Source organism: Myotis yumanensis, unplaced genomic scaffold, assembly GCF_028538775.1.
Source record: "Myotis yumanensis isolate MYYU_CA2020_CCGP unplaced genomic scaffold, mMyoYum1.0.hap1 SCAF_6, whole genome shotgun sequence".
Lineage (NCBI taxonomy): Eukaryota > Metazoa > Chordata > Mammalia > Chiroptera > Vespertilionidae > Myotis > Myotis yumanensis.
This window is the reverse complement of record NW_027223757.1, coordinates 34,090,812-34,113,028: the sequence shown is the minus strand read 5'-3', so window position 1 is coordinate 34,113,028 and position 22,217 is coordinate 34,090,812. Positions and strand designations below refer to the sequence as shown.

Genomic DNA, 22,217 nt, shown 5'->3' with positions numbered 1-22,217 from the left:
CCCTGCCTCCCCACACCCATATATTCCAGTGCATTCCTCAAGCTAAAATGTCTAAAGCTGAGTGACTTTTTTTCCCTCCAAAATTGATTTTCCTGTTTTCATAAATGATACTAATATTTTCAAAGTCATCCAAATGCAAGACCTTGAAGTTCATTTTCATTCCACCCTTTTCTTTATTCTCAAACTCAATCACGTCATCCTATTGATCCTCTCCCCCTAATCCTTCCTCTCCCCCTCATCTTCTTCTCCCCCTCATCTCTCTCTCTCTCTCTCTCTCTCTCTCACCAAACTTCAGTCCGCAAGCCGACGCTCAATCCACTGAGCCAAGCCAGTCACAGCTGTTCTCCTCTCTTCTTTTTCCCTAGTAGAAGGAAAGTGGACTTTCAACAGGTTCATCTATTTACTTTAAAATAACCCCCCAATTGAAAATTGAAAACAATTCAGGAAGGAAGACTTGCAACATAAATGGCACCTGTGAATGCTCTGGAAATTAATCCGTTATACACATCATTCTTTTTGAGGTTGTTTTATCTTCCTTCTAAAGAACTTAGAAACTGAATGGCAACTTGAAACAGAACCCAATTTAGTCCTGTCATTAGACCAAGACGGTTTTATTCTCCCTGGTCCTCTGTCAGATTTTAAATGAATGTGGTTTTATTCCCCTTCTCATCTAATACTGGACCATATCCATTACAGCAAGATCTCACTTTTATTTATTTTTTTTTTTAAATTTAATTTTGTTTTATTTCTTAAAGTATTATACAGAGTGTTACATATGTCTCCTTTTTCCCCCCCCTTGACATTCCCCCGGCCTCCCCTACCCCCCAGTGTCTTGTGTCCATTGGTTATTCTTATATGCATGCATACAAGTCCTTCGGTTGATCTCTTACACCCCCCCCACCAACCCTCCCCAGGCTTCCCACTGTAGTTTGACAGTCTGTTCAATGCTGCTCTGCCTCTGTATCTATTTTTGTTCATCAGTTTATAATGGTCTTTATTATCCATAAATGAGTGAGATCATGTGGTATTTTTCTCAGCTTCCCAGGGGCCAGTGCAGCCTCTCAGGGGCCATCCCAGCCTCACAGGGGCTGTCCCAGCCTCACAGGGGCCGTTTCAACGTCACAGGGGCTGTTTCAACCTCTCAGGGGCCGTCTCAGCCTCACAGGGGCCATCTCAACCTCTCTGGGGCCATCTCAGCCTCGCTGGGGCTGTCACAGCCTCGCTGGGGCCGTTGCAGCCTCACAGGGGCCGTCGCAGCCTCTCAGGAGAAAATGCAGGTGCTTTCATTATAAAGGACAATGGGATTGGCAGGAATTTGTCCACTCTCCTTTATGATGGGCCTTTCAAAAGGCTTGTTTAATCCCACAGAGTCCCACAGGACCCCATTAAGCTCCTGGATTTTGTAGCTGGCATCAAAGAAAGCAGGTCTATAATACCCTCACTTCATTTACAAGCTAATCTTCAAAATCTTTCTCCTTAGGCTTCCTTATGTTCCAGGACAGCTTTTCACCTCTGAGAGTCTCCTTCTCTGATTTCATTTCTCCTGCATATAACACTGCCTCCAAATAGTTTTGCCTTTCTCCATCCCCAAACCATGGTTGGAGCTCCATCCTTCTTAGCTGAAGATGTGCCTTGTCATGTTCTGGTTCCCCCCAAATTCAGCTCTATGGATACTCCAGCCTGATTCATAGCCTTTCAGTTTCTCAAGTCCTTTGCTCCCTCAACCCCCAGAGTTCTGCATATGCTTTTCCACTGCCAGGAGTATTCTTCTTCCTACTCTGCTCATTTGGTTAACTCAGACTCATACTTAAGACAACAACACAAATAAGAACCCTTCCCTGATTCTTAGCTTCTGTTAACACCATAAATGGGGGGGGGGGGGGGGGGGGGACGAACACACACACACATTGTAACTTAATGAAGAGAAAATTATTTTTTTAAAAAAATTACCCACTAACTTAAGACAAAGATCAGAAAAGCTTATGCAAATGGCCCATGAGCAGTTTTCAATCCAAATACCTAGACATCCCAGCCTTTCTTTTCCTTTAATCTTCGAATCTGCCCAGATCTTGTATCATGATCTACTAGAGGTACATCGTATTGTAATGTCATTCCAGGAGTAGTCAGTACAGAGAGATGCCTTTCCAGTGCCTTTAACTCTACACTGCTCCTGGAAGTCTTTTCTTTCTGGAGGGAGAAAAATATTCTAGTCTTACCTTTCTGAGAGCAGGAGAATGGCTTGAAGGCAGCTTTGCAGACTGCCATTTGTCCTACTTATCACAAGCCCATGTAGCAGTCACTCGGTTGGTTCAGTCAGGGAAATACAGGTATCAAACATCAGGGGATTGCCCAAAGTCACACAGCCAATCAGCAGCAAGTAGACACAGCAGCAAGGGGCCAGGGTCTCTGCCCTATGTCCAGTGCGTCTTGCCACTTCTGAGTAGGACTCGTTGGAGTAGCTAGAATTAGTCCCAGGGCTTCCTTTGACAGTGAGACCTCTCTACGACCCCGGTCTCTTTATGTATTTACAGACTTTATCAACTCTCCTGCCTGCCATGTACTGAGCTTCCCACCCCCACAGGCACTGACATTACAGATGCCTAAAAAGGAGGTTATAAATATTAATCAAGAGAGTGAAGTTCATGCCTGAGAATGTTATGACAGTCAAAGTAACACATAAGACAGAAATTGCTTCTACTGAATAAGAAGACATCTTTTCTCTGTGTGAAGTCTCTGCCTGCAGAGTAATTTCCTGTAGAGGTGGCAGCATGGAGGAAAGAGTAGAAAAGCAAACCAATATGGTTCTTTATAATGAATGCATTGATGAGGTCTTGTGAAAGTAAATAAAATCCCTGTAACACACTAGGAAATTTCTTTGAAAATAGCTCATAAATTGGCCATAAAGGTTACCTCAGCCTGAAAGCCAGGGCCATGAATATAATTGGGACTCACTAAAAGAATCCAGATTAAGGGTGAGGAGGGGGTCTATGTACTATGCCGTGTGAAAGGAGCAACCAGAGAATGATCAGGTAGGAATGTTAATTGCCTCTTGACTGGACCCCTGAGGAGATTCTGTAGGCCCTCTCCATCCTCTTTGGGGGTAAGACACCGTAATGGGGACGAGAGGTTAACCATAAAAATTTCACCACTAGACTAATTTCCTGGCTTCGTGCAGTCAAGAACAGTGATGATTGCTCCCAGACTCTGATATTTCTCCTGTCTTGTTGAGCCTAACAATATTGGAACGGTACAGAGAGTGATTTCAAAAATCCTCGAATTTTTATAAACCTGATAATTAAGAATTTAAAATAATTATGTTGGGCCCTCTTACTGGTACTTTGTTAAAGTAAGTTTATATTAGTAGTTCATGTTTCTATAGCTTTTAAATTTTTACAAATGATTTTTCCCCTAGATTACATCATTTGAACCTCCCACCAAGTATGTAAGGTAAGTTAACTAAGAAATTTTAAACAACTAGCTCAAGGTCAACCAATATCCCAGATGCTTCAAGGGGATCTACCAGTCATAGCTTCTTTGGATCTTTCCACCAAGGTGAACCACTGAGCTGAGGAATGCATTAGATACTGGCTGCACACTGCTCCTGTGCCCAGGGTCACTAGCCCATGAATGAGATGATCTCAATGAACATAGATGACAAAGGACAGGGATTCTCCAGTCATTGTGTGAAAGTACAGGTTTAAGGAATGTTAATCTCTCACTGAATAAATCTTTGAGAATCTACCTCTCCTTGGTGCTATATATTGGGCCCATGAAAAGTCTACAAGTTCTGTACAGTGTAAAATAATAAATATAAGAATGACCAACCAGTTTCTTGAAGGAAAATGGATGCAGAAATTGTTAATATTTAGAATCCAGAAAAAATTGCAAAATTCAGCAATTCTTGTGCAATTCAGTAAACATGAAAGCATGATGTGAAAACAACTGAATATAGGTATTAACAAACTCCAGAAAAAGAAAGGCAAAGAGAAAAAGAATTCACGAAGTTCTTAATGAGAGTATCATTTATATAGACATTTTTCTTCAAACAAAACTACAAATCTGCAGGCCTTTCACTGAATGAGAGCATGATGTATAAGTGGTGTGGCTAAAAAAAAAAGTATGAGAGCTCTAATAATTCCTTTATTTCCCTTTGCTGCATTAAGTGACCAATGGAGCACCCCGAGACCCCTGGGTGCAGCATGGAGGCGTGGGTACACGTTTTACCATGAAAAGAATTAGGTAAGCGATTTCAAGTAAGATTCTTAACGCGCCAGTTTACTCATCCATGAAATGAGATGATGATCTAATTCCTATCTCACAAAGAGGCTTTAAAGATTTTTTTTTTAAGCAATCTAGCCCTGGCCAGTGTGACTCAGTTGGTTGGGCGTCATTCCGAGCATGGAAAGGTTGCCAGTTCAATTCCTGGTCAGGCCACATGCCTGGATTTTGGGCTTGATCCCCAGTAGAGGCTGTGCAGGAGGCAGCCAATCCATGTTTCCCTCTCACATTGACATTTCACTCTCTCTTCCCCTCCTTTCCTCTCTCAAAAAAAATTATTTAAAAAAAATTTTTTTAAGCAGTCTATGTGAACATGTTTTGTAAAATGTGAAGCAATGCTAGTGGACTTTCGTATTTCCCTTCTTATATTCAATCTTCTAAATTGATAGGTTTTCTTAAAAAAAAAACTTAGCATGTAGTAAATACTTTATGTAAGTAGGTGATTTTTTGAAGCCATAACTAGCCATAGCTCACTGCTATAACCTTTAACTGAATACAAAGAAAAATTTCTACAGTCACTGGGATCGGTTTCAAAATGACCACAGATTTCTCTAAGCTCCAGCTACAAGCCCCTCTGCTGCTCCTCCCATCAGGAGGTAGAGTTTATATTTTCACCCTTAAACCTGGGCTTTGCTATATGATTTGCTTTGGCCAATACAATATTAGAAAATATGACACAAGCAGAGACTTGAAAAAGGCTTGCACATTGGAACACACCCTCTCTTCCCGCTGGACATTGTGAATAAGCCCAGACAAGCCTGCTGGATGATGCCGCGTAGAGAAAGTCTCCAGACACCTAGGTCATCCAAGTCACACCATGAGGCCCCAGACAAGGGAGTGGGTATGGCCATCCTCAACCAACCAGCCTCAACCAAGCCAGCCCACAGCGACATGAGAAACAATAAATGTTATTTCCTGAAGTCAGTACATTTTAGAGTGGTTTGTTATGTAGAATAAGCTCACCGATGCCTTGGCCTAAAATGGTTGCCATCACTACAGAAATTTCCAGAAACATCTCTTCAGTGACTTGTTTAGGGAATAGGTACTTCTATGCTCAGAGGACCTCTAAGGCTTCAAAACACGGTCTTTGTGTGCAGTTATCATTTTATCTGAAAAAGTTACTTGACTAATGGAACCAAGGAATAAAGCAAATCCTGTAAGACTTAGAGTCCCTAAAGATGAACCAGGAAGTAAAGAGCAGTTTGGTTACGTTTTTAAAAGCTAATGGCAGAAATTTTATCAGAGGTCCATTTAATTGCCATTTCTCTTCAACTAAACTCTCAAAATGACACCTTTCTCCACCTTCCTTGCCCACGCCCCTAACATGGCCAACTTCTGAGCAGCCCCTCCAGCCTGTCACAATTTCCTTGTTTCTGAATGTGGGTGGTTCTAACTGATACCATAAGAGAATAGAAGTAAGAAATCTTTTCCAACAAAACCAAACCTAGACTTTGTACAATAAGATCATATTCAGAAAGTTACCACAGAGTTATAAGATTTTCTGAGTCAATTTAATGCAACAAAACATGCCCCTATGATAACTCCATGACAAACTAAGAAGAAAAATCTCAAATCACCTAATCAACAAAATATGAAGGAATGTGAAAATATGGTTATGTTAGCATATCAGGCCTAAAGTAATAGCCTGAAAACAGATATTGTTTTCCAAGGATGAGATAATTTAAAAACAGGGAGTATTTATTCAAATAAGGTATGCATAAAGATAGTAAAATACTTAGCACTAGAGATATAATTTCAACTAGACTTGAACGTACGGTGTAATTAAATAAAGACACAGAGTTATGACAGTAGACTATTTTCCTTGCCCAATTAGCAACCATCAAAATCAAACTTATATGAACTAAGTCCCAGGGAAATGAGCCAAACAACATTAATCAGATTGTAATGGTGAATTAATGACCAGAGATGTATAATTGTAATACAGGTCAGTAAACTTTTATTGCACTCTATGGAATTGGGTAAATTATCATTTTATATCTAAAGTAACTCTAGAATAACTGAGACCACTATATAAAAATATTTAACCAGTATTTATTCAGTGCCTACTATGTGTAAGTCAACCATTATGTAGAGTTTTTTATACAATTTGGTCCCAAATGTTTATTTTGGTCCTGTTATTTTGAAGTTGGACCATATTTTATACCAAAACAATGATATAAACGATAGGCAGTTTTCTAAAATCAGTTCACAAGAACTAATTTATCTCCATATGCACACTAATGCCCATTAGTACTCCAGCCACCACACAACACATGGCAACATTTCAGAAAAAGAAGTGCTACCTTACTAACTCTTTTGTGTGGCATCCTCTGGTCTCACCTCTTTCCACTACCCAAACCACATTTAACTATCCAAGCTGCCATGAATATGCCACACTCTTTAACACCTTCAGAACTTTTGCTCAGGCTGTTTCTCTGATCTAAATACCACTTCTCACCACCATCCCCCTTCCAATCATACACACACACACACACACACACATATCTGCCTTGCAATCTTCAGTACATACTTCAAGGCTAGACTCACATATGATGCCTCTATAAAGCCTCAATGGTTCCCCAAAGCTGAGTTAAACCACTAGTTCAACCATTTTTATAAGTATATATAAAACAATTTCATTACAGCATCTAAGAAACTGAACAATAATTTATATGTTTATGCATTTGTTTCCCATTAGACTGTAAACTTCTCAAGATAGTCTGTATTTTATTCTCCAGGTTCAGCAAAATACCTGGAACTGAATGGCTACATAATAAATGATGAATAAAGAATGGATGAATAAATAAATGAGAGAATGATAGAAAGAAGACTGGAGTAAGGATCAGAGTGTCAAAATTATTCTTCCGCCAATTACCTTAGTAATGTAAGAGCAATAAGGCACCTGAATCCAATTTTTTCTTCTGTTAAACAAGAAGCTTGGATTGGGTCATCTAAAGAGCTCTCAAATAGTAGCAATAAAAAAGATACCATTTTTGAACTTCTTCTAAATGTGAGACACTGACTCAGTGCTTTACACACAATTACCACTAACCTTTACAACACTACTACGAAGTAGTATAATTTCTTCCCATTTTGCAGGTAAAAACTCAGTTTAAGTAACTTAAGGCCCCATCAATAATGAGAATAAAGTTAGGATTCATGGCCAAATCTGTCTGGCTCCAACACCCATACTACCCCTAGGACACTAGTAATAAAGCATGTTGGCATCTTGCAGGCATATCGTGAGTGTTAAGATTATCTATCCACTTTTGTGTATAAGTGGAGGATTATCTATCCACTTCTGTACATAAGATTTCTGTCATCTCAGTGTGGTGATAATTCAGCCGTTCTGTTCTGGGCTGCTATGTGCACAAAGCACACCAGTCATTACTGAAATCCACCTGAGAACCTGGCCATCAACTCTTTCCTAAATCATAGGGAGCTCACAAGATTTTTCTCAAATCCCAGCCAGGTAAAACATGAACTAATACGTGTCATGAATGGAAAAACCCCATTAAAATGTTGATGTCACCAAAGAAGGTAGAATATCTAATGAGTCTCTGTATAGTAGAAAATATCCATTGCCAAACCCAAGACATCCTAAGTTTCCGAATAACAGGATTTTACTATATACATATGTAAGTTGTTATTAATACTGGATCATTCTGTGCTTATTGGAAACAAAAACAAAACAAAAGCTATATCCCTTAAGATCAGAAAATATGACTTTTTCATATCCTGTTTCCAGTATGGCATGAGTTTAATGCATGTTAGGTATTTATATCTGATCATACTTTGCTCTTTATGTTCATGAACTTTGTCCCAAAATGTCTTTCAAATATGTAAAATATCTGTTCAGTGTACTTTTTCATTTGCTCTCGCAATTACATGGGGTAGGAATTTGTTTTTTAAATAAATTCCAAATCTCCTCAGAAATTATCTCTGGGAATTGAGATCATGAGAAACTTTTACCTTTATGTTATTCATTTTGGCATTGTTTTAATTTTCTACAAAGACCATGATTTTTTGTAATTAGAAAGAAACAAATATATAATCACAATCCTTAACAATAACCTCAAAAATGTATATTACATACATTTCATTAGAAACAATATGCATAACAAGCCAGAGAGTTTAGATTTATTTTGCCCCTGGATGACTTAGCAACTCTTAGCATTAGAAGATAAACTTTGTTCAGATATGCAGAGTATTATTTAATATCTGGCTTTGAAAGAGTATCTAGGGATTGAAAGTATCTTACCAGAACCCCATGTCGTATTGAGTCACAAAATGCCTTTAATTTAAAATCACCTCAAAAGTATACTGAAACATTTGGCGCAGGGAATACTATGACCCCCTGAGGAAAATGTTCTAATCCTTCAACGTAAGGACTCCAGGTCATGTTCTTCATTTAAGCCTGCATCACCTCTTAATCTTGACAGCAAAATCCTCACCAAAATTTTGGCAAGCACACCAAGAATGATGCTGCCAAACAGGCATCATTGCTGATCAGTCTGGCTTCCTCTCTGCTGAAACATGAAGCTATCTAACAATTGCTTGATGCAAATCATAAACAGGTTTTCTCAGAATCTGGCTCTTTTTTTATGAGCAGAAGGAAGAAAAAGTTCCCTGTAGTTACCTCTGCCCATCAACACTATATATCAGACGTTGGCAGACTACGGCTCATGGGTCAAATCTGGCTGTCCCCCACCACCCGCCTGTTTTTGTACGGCCCACTAAGTAACACTAGTCTTTTAAATTGTTGAATAAAAATCAAAAGAAGAACAATAATTCATGACATGTAAAATTATATATAATTCAAATGCCAGTGTCCATAAATAAAATTTTATTGGAACACAGCCCACTCACTCATTTATGTAATGTCTGTGGCTGCTTTTGTGCTACAACAGAGTTTAATTGCAACAGAGTGACCATATGGTCCTCTGTAGTGTGTTGAGTAGTATCTTCCCAAAATTCATATCCACCCAGAACCTCAGAATGTGACCTTGTTTGGAAATAGGATCTTGGTAGGTGAAGTTAAGATAATGTTATACTAAATTAAGGTAGGCCCTAAATTCAATGGCTGGTGTCCTTGTACGAAAAGGAGAGATCACACAGATACACAGAAGGAAGGAATTCATGTGGAGACAAAGGCTGAAATTAGAGTGAAGTATCTACTGGCCAAGGCACAGCAAGAATTACCAGCAACCACCAGGCTCGAAAGAGGCATGGAACAATTTCTCCCTCAGAGCCTCCAAAACGGCGAGAGAATCAATTTCTGTTGTTTTAAACCACCAACAGAAAGAAATTGTTTTGTGGTATTTTATTATGTCAGCCTCAGAATCTAATACATTCACAAAATCTAAACTATCTGGCCCTTTCCATGAAAATGTTGCTTATCTTTGTATAGAGGATTGTGCCCGGGAAGAAAATTCACACAGATAAGTTAGCCTGGGCCAACTCAACCAGGGCCTAGTAAAGGGCAGAAAGGTATCAAAAGACCGCAGGACAATTACAGGAAAGGGCATTTCTTTCCACACATGCTCTTATTTAACTTACAGCTTTTCGTAACCTCACAGAAGTAAAGAATACTAATCACTTATTGTAGTCATCGATCACTCACTATGTTGTACTGCATGAATTTCAATACGGTGATGAATTTTTCAACTTAAAAGTTCATGAGCACCTCATCATTCTATTTTCCTGTGAGTGTAACAGGAAATCAGTGTCTTAGTATGTGAGGCCAATGGCCAAGGGCAGGAGTGGGGCTGAGATGTGGGGAGGCGGTTGGCTGACTCTCATTAAGGAGTGATCCACTACAACTCCACCCGCATCTAATGCAATAAGAATGTCACTCCCTTCCAGGTTTCTGGAAGCACTGTAGCCATCACTATAGAGTCCAGCAGCAGTACTTTATAACCTTTCAATGCAGAGGCACTCAATAAATACATGATGATTAATTGAATATCCATTTCTATGAACTGATGATAATTAAAGAAGATTTAGGTTTTTAGTGAACTTCTATCATATTTGATCACAAGATCTCCATTGCTGGTGTTCTACTGGATATAAAAACAGAATCTGAGGGTAATAAAATGCTTTTTCTCCCTGATAGTCACTTAATTTTTGTGCAACTTGAATTTATATGACTCAAGACTAGATTTGTTTTTTGGGGGGGTGGGGGAAGGGAGCTCATTTTTCAAATAAAAGATGAACCATACCTAGTGAGAGAAAGATGAAAACTAATGTACAATTTTAATACAAAAATACCCATGATGCTGGTTGTGGAACTCTGTGCCCAGGATACCAAACAAGTCAAAAGGAAACTCACATTTCAGTTAAGAACCTAATTATAATTTGCCTCTCATGCCAGAGAACTTCAAAGACTTTGCTGATTCTTACACCAACCACCATGATTTTTCAAGTGGAACTGAAGGTTCAAATTTAGTTTGATGAGCCCCTTGTTTCTTCTTGGCTAAGAAAGAAACAAAATTGCCAAGCAGGCAAGTTACACACTGTAAAGCCTGCTTCCAAATGTTCTTTAATAGAGAAGATATGGGGTCAGCCAAAGAAGCATCAATTCCTCAGTGAAAAGCTGGGACACTGGTGTCCTGAGACAGACACTTCCAGGTCCTGTCAGGGCACTAGATGCCAGATGTGCTCAGTGCAGATGTGGCTGCCTGGGGAAAGAGGGAAGATGGGGAGGCTAGCCTGGTTGAACTTGGGGGTTTTGTGTGAACAGCAATGAGAACAATGAACAAATAGTAGAGATATTAAAGCTTACACGTAATGATGATAAACATTTTCATTTGATCCAACCTAACAGGCACAACTGGCATTTTACATATGGCACTGTGCTTACAAATAGGGAAACATGATACAGAGGTAGTTCAACCTTTTAGTTCTGCTCTTTGTGATATGGAATTAGCACACATTCCTACTTCCTTTTAAGAAAATGGCTGGAGATCTTTGCACAATCAAGGGACACAATGCATTGGGCTTCCTCCTGAATAGCCAACTGTAGAAATTGTTGTTAGAACACGTCACTAAGTCAGAATCTATTCATTTACTGCCCTCGATTTAAGTTTTGATAAGATAACTCTAGTATTGTACTTATTTTTTGGAATTTGCAGATTTATCCTGGTGTCAGTGTACTTGATGATGGACTCATGGTGTACCGATAATTGCTTAAACTGCTATCATGTCAAGTGTTGACAGTGATCCACAACCATTCCATTTGTAAATCTCACATACCTAACTGTGTGTGAGCAGACAAATGAATAAATGAAAAGTTCAGAAAGATACATCACAACCTGCTCACAGAGGATACAGGAATTTCTAAAAGAAGAAATAGTTCAAGAGAATTTTATTTCAATGAATTTATATTCTCCTGTCCCGTTTTTAAAAATTGCAACAAGCATGTATAGCTTTTCTCATTAAAAATGTTACGGAAAAAATAGGAGTTAGCAATGTGTAGTGTTTTTATTAACATAGCTCCCACTTTATGCAGAACTACGTGGCCATGTAATAAACTAGTGCTGTTATAAAGTCTCAAAGTCTAGAGCTTTCTTTTTGTTTCACATTAATTTCTTTTCCTTTTTTTCCCATAAAATAAGGAAAATAACTCATTTTTATAAAGGTTAGGCAAATACAGAAGTACTGAAAAATTTTGTAAGAGTATCTTTCTGGGTCCTTTCTAAATACACACAAAGCCAACTTGTAAAGGTGTCCTTCAACATAGGCATGATCTAAAGGTCTGTGATTTTTTTTTTTTTCCTAGAGGATGCAGTGGCTCCCGGGGGCTAGCAGCCAGTGTAGCCAGGCTCTGGCCTAGACATAACCCTGAATCACGCTCTGCATAGTGAGAACACAATTTGAATTTGATGTCTGTGAAGTTATAGAGTTCTTTTCTGCAAGGGAAAGGACACTTTGACACTCAGTTACCAGACTACTTAGTTGCAGTGTGATGTAGGTAAAATCACCTCTTCAGGCTTTGCTATCTATCCCGTCATTGAAATGATTCTAATCCTTACCTCACAGAGCCTGGACCCAAAACTGTTTATTCGATTCCAGAGCTCTAACTGCTGCACCAGACAGAGCCCTGCCTCCTGCTGTTCTAGTGTTTCACATTTTGTAATCATGATGACAATAATAATCATTGTGGGATTATAATTGCTATAAATTTTTTAATTTTTTTTTCAAAATTAGAGGAAAATATATTGGTTCTAACAAGATTTTTAATTAGCACACAGGGGGCGGGGGGGTGAGTGAGAGAGAACCCAAAAAAGCTCATTACTCTGTGTGGACTTTCTATGAGAAAGGTGGGATTTTAAAAAAGCTAATGCAAATTTTTTAAATTGCTGGTTACTTTGACATCTCCCAGCTAAGCCTCAGATGAAGAGCTGTTCAAAGGAGGGGGGCAAATTGCCTACTTATATTAAATAGCTCTGGCTTGTAAGATATTTGGAAAAAACATAGATTTAAAAAAAATAGTTATAAGGAAATCAAAATGTGGGGTTATACTGGTAGCATTTGCCTAATCATGTGAAAACCTAAAGGTTATTTAAAATTGACATTAATAAAGAAATATAACCCCACTTCCCTCATGAAAGCAGTTTGCTGGGAGGAAAATACAATAACTCACATGGAATCGCCTGCTACAGGTAGGGCCTTCTGTAGTCCCTCCGCAGCTTCCCTCAGAGTTCTTCGGGAATTCTGCTCAAAGAAGTCAAGAAATGGGTCCACTGAAAATGCTTACTTTACAAGCGAGTGTAGTCATGCAATGCATAGCGACATTTCTGGCAATGACAGACTGCACATACAGTGGTGGTTCCATAAGATTACAGTGGAGCTGAAAAATTCCTATGGCCTAGTGACAGCGTAGCCTTCTATTGACATTGCAGCCCAATGAATTCTGTTTTTGTGGTGATGATGGTGTAAACAAACCTACTATGTAGCCAGTTGTATAAATGTATGCTGGGGGTGGTCCTTAAGGGAGAAAATGAAGAGTGTGCCTCATGCGGCGATGAGTGAGCAGAGGGAAAGGCAGGCTAGGACTGCGGAACTGGCTGGCCTCGGTTCTCTCCCGACTTCTGCATCTCGATACTGTGCCCCTCTGACAGGCCTTCTCGCCTACCGTGGAAGGTTCTTTGGCTGAGCTGGATGACAACAGTATTAACAGAGAACTGAAGCAGAAATTAAACTTCTCCTGTTGTGAGGAAGAGAGTGAGAACAAAGAGCAGAAGGAAGCACCGGAGGGTTGGGAGGCCCAGACCCTCACCCCAGAGCAGTCTGAATCCAAGGATTCAGAGGCCCTGTTTACACCACCCAGGATACCCCTGAGGGACGCACGCAGACTCCACACATTTCAGGAAAAAGCCAAAGTGAGTCCAGAGCCTGGTTTTGGGACCCTGGTATCAGAACCACCCAAGTGTCCTACAACACCAGCCCAGCCAGATGACAGAAGCAAGCTGCTGTACTGCCAGAGTCCTGTCACTCCCAAAGGCCAGCCAAGCCAGTCCATGATTTCTTCAACAGGGAAGCTGCCCTCCCGAGGCTCTAAGCATTTTAGGCTCACACCTGTCTCCGTAACAGATGAAATGACCTCATTAGCTCTGGTTAATATTAATCCCTTCACCCCAGAGTCCTATAGAAAAGAGTTCCATCAATCCAGTGGCAAGAGGAAAATCCGAGGAGATCCCGAGGAAGCTGATCCCGGGGAAGGCAAAGTAGAACAAGGGCTGCCTGCCAAGAGATATGTTCTACGAGAAACCAACATGACTTCCCGTTATGAAAAAGAATTCATGGAGGTAGAAAAGATTGGAGTTGGGGAATTTGGCACACTCTACAAGTGCATTAAGAGGCTGGATGGATGTGTCTATGCAATAAAACGCTCCACGGACTCTTTTGCAGAATTATCAAATGAGAATTCGATTTTGCATGAAGTTTATGCTCATGCGGTACTTGGTCATCACCCTCATGTGGTCCGTTACTATTCTGCATGGGTAGAAGATGACCACATGATCATTCAGAATGAATACTGCAATGGTGGGAGCTTACAGGCTGCTATATCTGAAAACACGAAGTCTGGCAATCACTTTGAAGAGCCAAAACTCAAAGACATCCTTCTGCAGATCTCTCTTGGGCTCAAGTACATCCACAACGCTGGCATGGTGCACCTGGACATCAAACCGAGTAACATCTTCATTTGTCATCAGATACAAAGGGACTCTCCTATAGTCCAAGAAGACATTGAAAATGATGCTGATTGGTTTCTCTCGACCAATGTGATATACAAAATTGGAGACTTGGGTCTTGCAACATCAATAAGTGAACCCAAAGTGGAAGAGGGAGATACAGAACCTAGACACAGAACCTAGGGACAGAACCTGGACACAGAACCTAGAGAGAGAACCTAGGGAGAGAACATGGCAAAAGATCCTGGACAGAACCTGGCTACAGAACTTCGCTGGAGAACCTAACCAGAACTTCGCTGGAGATCCTGACCAGAACTTGGCTGGAGATCCTAGCCAGAACTTCGCTGGAGATCCTGACCAGAACTTGGCTGGAGTTCCTGGCTAGAGATCCTGGCTAGGCTGCTGATCAACTGAACGCTGTCTCCATGTCATTCCTTAATCGCCGACTCCGTCCACACCTTTGGGGACCCCTGGACCCGCTGGGGTTGGACCCCAGCAAATGTATAGCACATACAATTATTATATACAGTGCATAATACTTGATAATCATAATAAATGACCACATGGTATTTACTATACCACAGTATAGTTTTATCATTATTTTAGAGCGTATTAGTTCTACTTAGAAAAAAAGTTCGCTGTAAAACAGTAGTTGTGTTACACCAGCAGCAGCCTCATATAGCTCATTTACCACATCTCTTGATTGCATCACTCTCTCTTGTACATGATTTAATCTCGTGTTGTTTAGATCTGTTTAGATACACAAATACCATTGTGTTACAATTGCCTACAGTACTCAGTGCAGTGACATGCTGTACAGCAGGCATGTCAAACTCAAAGGCTAACACGGGCCAAATAAACGAAGTTTAAGTTTATGTGGGCTGCAAAAAAAACAAAAGCTTCAATTTTCAATGTATAATTTCGGTACACTAATAGCATTATTAAATATCAAGCAGGTTATTTTATTTTTTTACTTCACAGCAAAAATACTCCAATTCCCACTTTTCTTGGAAATTTCAATGTTCGTCAGCAATTTTTTGTTTATATTTACTACCACTTGATTTCAATAGCGACATGCGGAATACCAAGGGCTGACATAAATGAGTAAATGTTAACATAAAATAAGAGAACATTTTAATAAAAATTAATATTTTTTTCTTGAACATTAACTTACCAGACACTGAATAACTGCACAAATTAATAAGCATAATGCAAATAAACCTATTTTTCTTGTTCTCTGAAAGCGAAATATTTCCTGTTGCGCACACCAAACAAGTTAGTCCAAGACTAATGTCGCAGCAACCGGCTGCTAAAATATTCGAGGCTAGTATTAGTGGAGAGAAATGGTGCGCCTGCGGAAATGAATGCAACACGATTATAGTAATCAGTCATTAGCGAACGTTGTAGTTCGTTATTAATAATTACGTATAACAGGATATTGTAAAAATTAAGCTAGGAAATTTTTATTAAAACGTTTCTTCATACCGTTATATTGGCTGGGCTGCAAAAATATTCGTTGTGGGCCGTGAGTTTGACATGCTTGCTGTACAGGGTGGTAGCCCAGGAGCAAGAGGCTACTATGGGAGAGAACCAAGATGGCGGCTCAGGTAACCGCTTGTACCTGCCGCCTCCCACCACCACATCAAAATTACAACTAAAAGACAGAACAGCTATCAGCCAGAACCGCGGGAAAGCTGGCTGAGTGGAAGTCCTACAACCAGAGAGGTGAAGAAGAAAGCACACTGAGCCTGGTAGGAGGTGCGGAGGCGCGGAACGGGCTGGTCCGGCAGCCCGTGTGCCGCTCTTTTAATGGGGAGGGAGATCGCCTCTGCGGAGGACGCCTGGAGGAGCGAGGAGTCCCAGCCCCACACCAGACCCCCCGCCCAGGGTCCCAGGGCTGGGAAAGAAGTCCCTACAGGCAGTAAAAACCAGTGCGGATCCGGGCTGAGAAACTGTAAAAACCAGTGTGGATCGGGGCTGAGAAACTCACGGCTGCTAGAGACCCAGCTGCTCCTCTTAAAAGGCCTGCACCACGAACTGAATTTATAAGCTCCCACTTCCTCTGAGCTCCAGGGCCGGGTGAGGCTCTGGGGGACCCAGACACACACGGGGAGAAACTAGAGTGTCTGGCATCGGGGCAGGACCTCAGGGACGGCTTTCTTCCAGACGGAGGTGCTCGCAGTGGTCATTGTTCCCTTGCTGGGACCTCCCCTGTGCAGGGCTGACGGGCAGCCATTTCTGTTTGCTCCGCGAGACCCTGCCCCATCCAATTTATAACCCCACCCAAGCTGTGCACAGCGGCTTTGCCATATGAATGGTCTGTCCTTTCTCAGGCTAAAAATCTGTCAAAACAAGATGCAGCTGGGTCATGGAGCCCCAAACCTTTCAATAAAAGGCACTAAAACTGGCACCAGCACCAGCCTGCCTTGCTTCATAGCTGGGCCTCATGTGGGCACTTCCAAACCTGATACAAACATTCTCTGTAGCTCCTGCTGGGTGGCCCCAGGCAGTGACTGACTTTTTACCCCCCTGGAGACCCAAGAGCCAGTGTGCCCAGTGGTCAGTGTGAGACTACACCAGATTACAACTCTTCATATCCATAAGTAACACACTCAAGGGTCAGACTCAGTGAGTACCAAAGACCCACTGAAGCAAGTCCTGCCACATAAGGGTGTCTCCTGCATAGCAGTTCTCCAATTGTAGTCACAGCTGGTCCCCACAACCAATTGGCCTGGAGGTCAATTCCTCCCAGTGACACCAACAGCAATCAAGGCTCAACTACAACAAGACTGTGCACACATCCCACAAATGGGTGCACCAAGAGTGTCCACCTCAGGTAATTGGGGAGGCTGAGCCACTGGGCCCTATAGGACACCTACTACACAAGGCCACTCTATCAACTCAAGGAGACTTAGCAGCTACCCAATACATGAAAATAAACACAGGGAAGCAGCCAAAATTCAGAGACAAAAAAATATGTCACAAATGAAAGAAATGGAAGAAAGCAAACTACTGGATATAGAGTTCAAAACCACAGTTATCAGGTTACTCAAAAATCTTCTAGAAAACTCCGAGGAAAATAGTGAGACTTTCAAGGATCTTAGGGGGAATGCCAAAGAAAAGAAAAAGGACCAGTCAGAAATTAAGCATACACCGACTAAAATAAAGAATAATATACGGGGATTCAACAGTAGATTAGAGGATCCCGAGAATCAAATCAATAATTTGAAATACAAGGAAGCAAAAAAACACCCAACCAGAAGAGCAAAAAGAAAAAAGAATCTAAAAATATGAAGATAGTGTAAGGAGCCTCTGAGACAACTTCAAGCATATCAACATCAGAACTATGGGGGTGCCAGAAGAAGAGAGAGAGCAAGATAGTGAAAACCTATTTGAAGAAATAATGACAGAAAACTTCCCTTACCTGGTGAAAGAAATAGACTTACAAGTCCAGGATGCACAAAGAACCCCAAACGAGGAATCCGAAGAGGACCACACCAAAGACACGTCATAATTAAAATGCCAAGAGGAAAAGACAAAGAGAGAATCTTAAAAGCAGCAAGAGAAAAACAGTTAGTTACCTACAAGGGAGTGCCCACATGACTGTCAGCTGATTTCTCAACAGAAACTATGCAAGCCAGAAGGGAGTGGCAAGAAATATTCAATGTGATGAATAGCAAGAACCTACAACCAAGATTACTCTACCCAGCAAAGCTATCATTTAGAACTGAAGGTCAGATAAAGAGCTTCATAAAAAAAAGAAAAAGCTAAAGGAGTTCATCACCACCAAACCAGTATTATATGAAATGCTGAAGAGTATTCTTTAAGAAGAGGAAGAAGAAAAAGGTAAAGATAAAAAAATTATGAACAACAAAGTGCCAACAAATGCATATCCATCAACAAGTGAATCTAAAAATCAAATGAATAAAAAATCTGATGAACAGAATAAACTGGTGAATGGAATAGAATGAGGGACATGGAAATAGAACAAACTGACGATTCTCAGAGGGAAGGGGATGTGGGGGGTGCGGGAAAAGATTAGACAAAGATCTTATATGCATGTATGCATTACCTATGGACACACAATAGGGTGGCGAGGTCCTGGGGTGGGGTGGGAACTGGGTGGAGGGGAGCTATGGGAGGAAAAAAAAGGGATATCTGTAATAACCTCAACAATAAAGATTAATTTTTAAAAAAAAGAGGCTAATACTAAATAGCTTAGGTGTGTAGTAGGCTATACTATCTAGGTTTGTGTAGGTACACTCTATGACGTTTGCACAATGATGAAATCACCTAACAACACATTTCTCAGAAGACATCCCTGTTAAGTGACACATGACTGTACTTAATAATAGCTCTGCTGATAAACATTTTGCTTATCACTTTTTACTTCCAAGTCTATTCACAGGTTTTCACCAGCCCCCCTTACTCCAAGATGAAAAGGAAACCCAGCATTTATTGATAACCTACTAAGTTCTGGGTCTGGGCCATTGCAGGTGTCATCTCAGAACATTCATTATGTCTCCTGCCAATTTTCATTCAAATTCTAACAAAAAGCTTCTTAGAAAGCACACCTTCCAACAATAACAACAATACATTACCTTAACAACACTTTAAGATATAAATTTTGGGCGCTCTCCCTCCAGGGAGCGTGCCCCTGCCTTTCCTTCCCCCACCCCCCTCTGGGCCCCAGGAATGTTACCCTTAGCTTCCTCACTCCCAAGCTCCAAGGGACCTTCCTTTATCTCCATAACTTGTTTCCTATGCCCATTTCTTCTAGGAATTGCTTCTTTTACCTCTGTAATTTACCAAATAAATGTTTTCTTACAGTTTGGATCTTGACTGTAAATTCTTTCCCTAGACAGAACCCAAGAACCAAAAGAAGAAGAAAAAAAACAGATATAAATATTTAGGCACGTCTTACAAAGGAGGAAACTTTGGCTCAGAGAACCTGAGTCAACTCTGTAAGTTTACATCAGCTACCAAGTATTTTAACCTGAAATTGAACCCATGTCCTCAAATACTGTAGTCACCCAACACCATAGCTGCTTTACCCCAAGAGGAGTAAATTCTCTAATGACAGTATTAATTTTAAAAACATCACAAAACACAGAGAATAAGATTATATTTTGAAAGAGAATTGAATACTGAAATGTTTAATGTACCTAGATTCTAGGTCCTAGAAGATGTTAGTAGTATTAAATTGGATGATCAAAGGGGTAATAGAATTTTAGTAATAAAAATCATCCTCATGCCCAGCTGGTGTTGGTCAGTGGTTGGGGGTTGACCTATGAACCAGGAGGTCGTAGGTTTGATTCCCAGTCAGGGCACATGCCCAATTGTGAGCTTGATCCGCAGTGGAGGGCGTGCATAAAGCAACGGATCAGTGATTCTCTCTCATCATTGATGTTTCTGTCTTCCCTCTCCCTTCCTCTCTAAAATAAATAAAAGAAAGAATCTTTAAAAAAATCATCCTCATAAAGTACAATTATAATGTATCAAGACAACATTTCTTATGTGACTTGTGAAGCCCATTTCAAAAAAAAAAATGTTCCTCAAACGGATTTGAAGATTGCATTTGACTGATGGGTGTTTTGATAAAGTGATCCTTTCATAGGCTGTATGGATTTACTGTGGGTATTAAATGAAATAATAAGTGCAAAACTGCTGTATTTACTCCTACAACCAACATGTAAGTCAAATTCCAGGTGTACCTTGCATGGAAGACTGCCACATTGTTATGAACCCCTACATTCTCTATTGTGATTCTCTTCCTTCCCTGGAATCCTTACAGTCTTCTTATAGTGGTACTGTGAAGATGTGGACCTTCTCATCTGTGATCTCACCTCCCAGCCACATCTACATCTGGATTTCCTTCCCAACTGTCACTTCCCCACCCCTCCAAGTTCTACACTTTATTTTACCTACATTCCAAATGGCTTCACTGCCCTAGGCAGCACTCACACTTGGCCCCAGGAAAGATAAGTTCTTGGTGCAATTGAACCATTGTTTTCTTCAATTACATCAAAATTTAATTTGTGATGACTTCTATCCTGGATAAAGTTACTAAAGATGTTCCCAGGTAGAAGAATCTGATCTGTCAGGTTCTGTGTGTGTGTGTTTGTGCGTGCATGTTTCTTTGAATGCTAATTCCCATTTTATAGATGTGGCCCTAAATACTTATCTCACAACGCATAAATAAAGTTTAACACCTTTTGCTTAATTTTTCGTGTCTTTTGGGCGCTTCTGTAACCTAAACAAGAACTGGGAACATCCCATAAAATTCTTACTCTCTCCAAGGCAGCGTGGTATCCAGGGAGACAGTGCCACAAGATTCAAAGCCCCGCCCAGACCACTTAGGAGCAGCGAAAACTTGAGCATGTAATGTAACCTGTGGAGGACTTGGTTTGTGAAGACAATGAAAGTAAGGGGTTCTACCTTATACGATTACGGTGGGGATTCAGTGAGGTATCATAAGCAAAGCACTATAGCCTGGTATAAAGTAGGCATTTAATAAAAATCTGTTGAGCAAATGAATGTCATCCCATCAGAAAGCCTAACAGAGTGCTGAAGGCGCTGAAAAGTCCCTCACACTGTAGGGGGCCTTACTGAGGTCTGCTTCAGCAGGAGCTTAATAAAAAACTTGTCGGTTTATTGATTGCAGCAGTGATTTTACATATTCTTTTTAAAAACTATATTATTTGGGATAAAGATAAATCTTAAATATAATTTCATACTTCAATTTCTAGAGCTATAGAATAGTTCAATGATCTCATTCTAGCCAGGGATTTAATCTACTTTTTAATATCTGGAAGTATTTATGACTTCAAAATACAATGAAAAATTACCCTTTGCATGGTTCTCACACTGAAGAGTCGGCTTTTTTTCCATGTGAAATTTCTGCTCTCATTTCTAGTTGGCCAATTAGTCAGGTAACTTTATTAGATAAGGAATCTGACCCTAACAGTGGTTCTCAACCTTCTGGCCCTTTAAATACAGTTCCTCATGTTGTGACCCAACCATAAAATTATTTTCGTTGCTACTTCATAACTGTAATGTTGCTACTGTTATGAATCGTAATGTAAATATCTGATATGCAGGATGGTCTTAGGCGACCCCTGTGAAAGGGTCGTTCGACCGCCAAAGGGGTCACGACCCACAGGTTGAGAACCCCTGCTTTAAAAGTAAACTTTGATTGCTTGTCTTTATTTAGTTACCTGCTACTTCTAAAAACAAAGATGGAAGGGGAATTACCTTCTTCTTTCAACTCAGGTCTTTCAAAAGCTGATATGGAAAGTTTTCATCCTGTCCCTGGGGAGTAATTTTTGCAATCCAGGAAATGCAACTGTGGATAAGCCTTGATTTAGAACTCCTGGAGAAAAGTTTTTCTTTAAAATCTTATTTCTCCCCCCCCCCCCCCCAACCCCCATTACTTTTTGTTTACCTTTCTCTAATCTAGAATGTATTCTGCCCTTCGGTGATCTTTTCAAATAAATAAATTTTTAAAAAAAGAGCAGTGACTAAACACATACTCATGATTATAGTGGTTTTGTAGTAATCACCTAAGGATTTGAAGGGGATCTAAGAGTCCAGAAACTTCATTCCTATTGTAGATGTGTTATCCTTGTGTCTTCAGGTTAGATGATCAGTGACTTTGATGTTTCCTAACTATGAAAGAATCTTTTTTATCTGAGTACTAGTGGATAGTTAGTAAAGAACACTAAAGCAAAGCCTAATTTAATT

At 40.3% G+C, this 22,217-nt stretch overlaps 1 protein-coding gene across 1 annotated transcript; it reads left to right on the top strand.

Annotated features, from left to right (window-relative positions):
• Positions 1-1,019: 1,019 nt before the first annotated feature.
• On the top strand, positions 1,020-14,657 carry LOC139012832 (wee1-like protein kinase 2). The gene is made up of 2 exons (XM_070419084.1): positions 1,020-1,277; positions 13,401-14,657. The coding sequence occupies exons 1-2, from the start codon at positions 1,020-1,022 to the stop codon at positions 14,655-14,657; spliced, it is 1,515 nt and encodes a 504-aa protein (XP_070275185.1).
• Positions 14,658-22,217: the final 7,560 nt, after the last annotated feature.

What these genes read in the sequence shown, in the direction of transcription:
- LOC139012832 (XM_070419084.1), top strand. Translation starts at nt 1,020, where the DNA reads ATGTGGTATTTTTCTCAGCTTCCCAGGGGCCAGTGCAGCCTCTCAGGG. An exon ending in CCTCTCAGGAGAAAATGCAG is followed by an intron (nt 1,278 to 13,400) that starts GTGCTTTCATTA and finishes CCCCTCTGACAG; the next exon opens with GCCTTCTCGCCTACCGTGGA.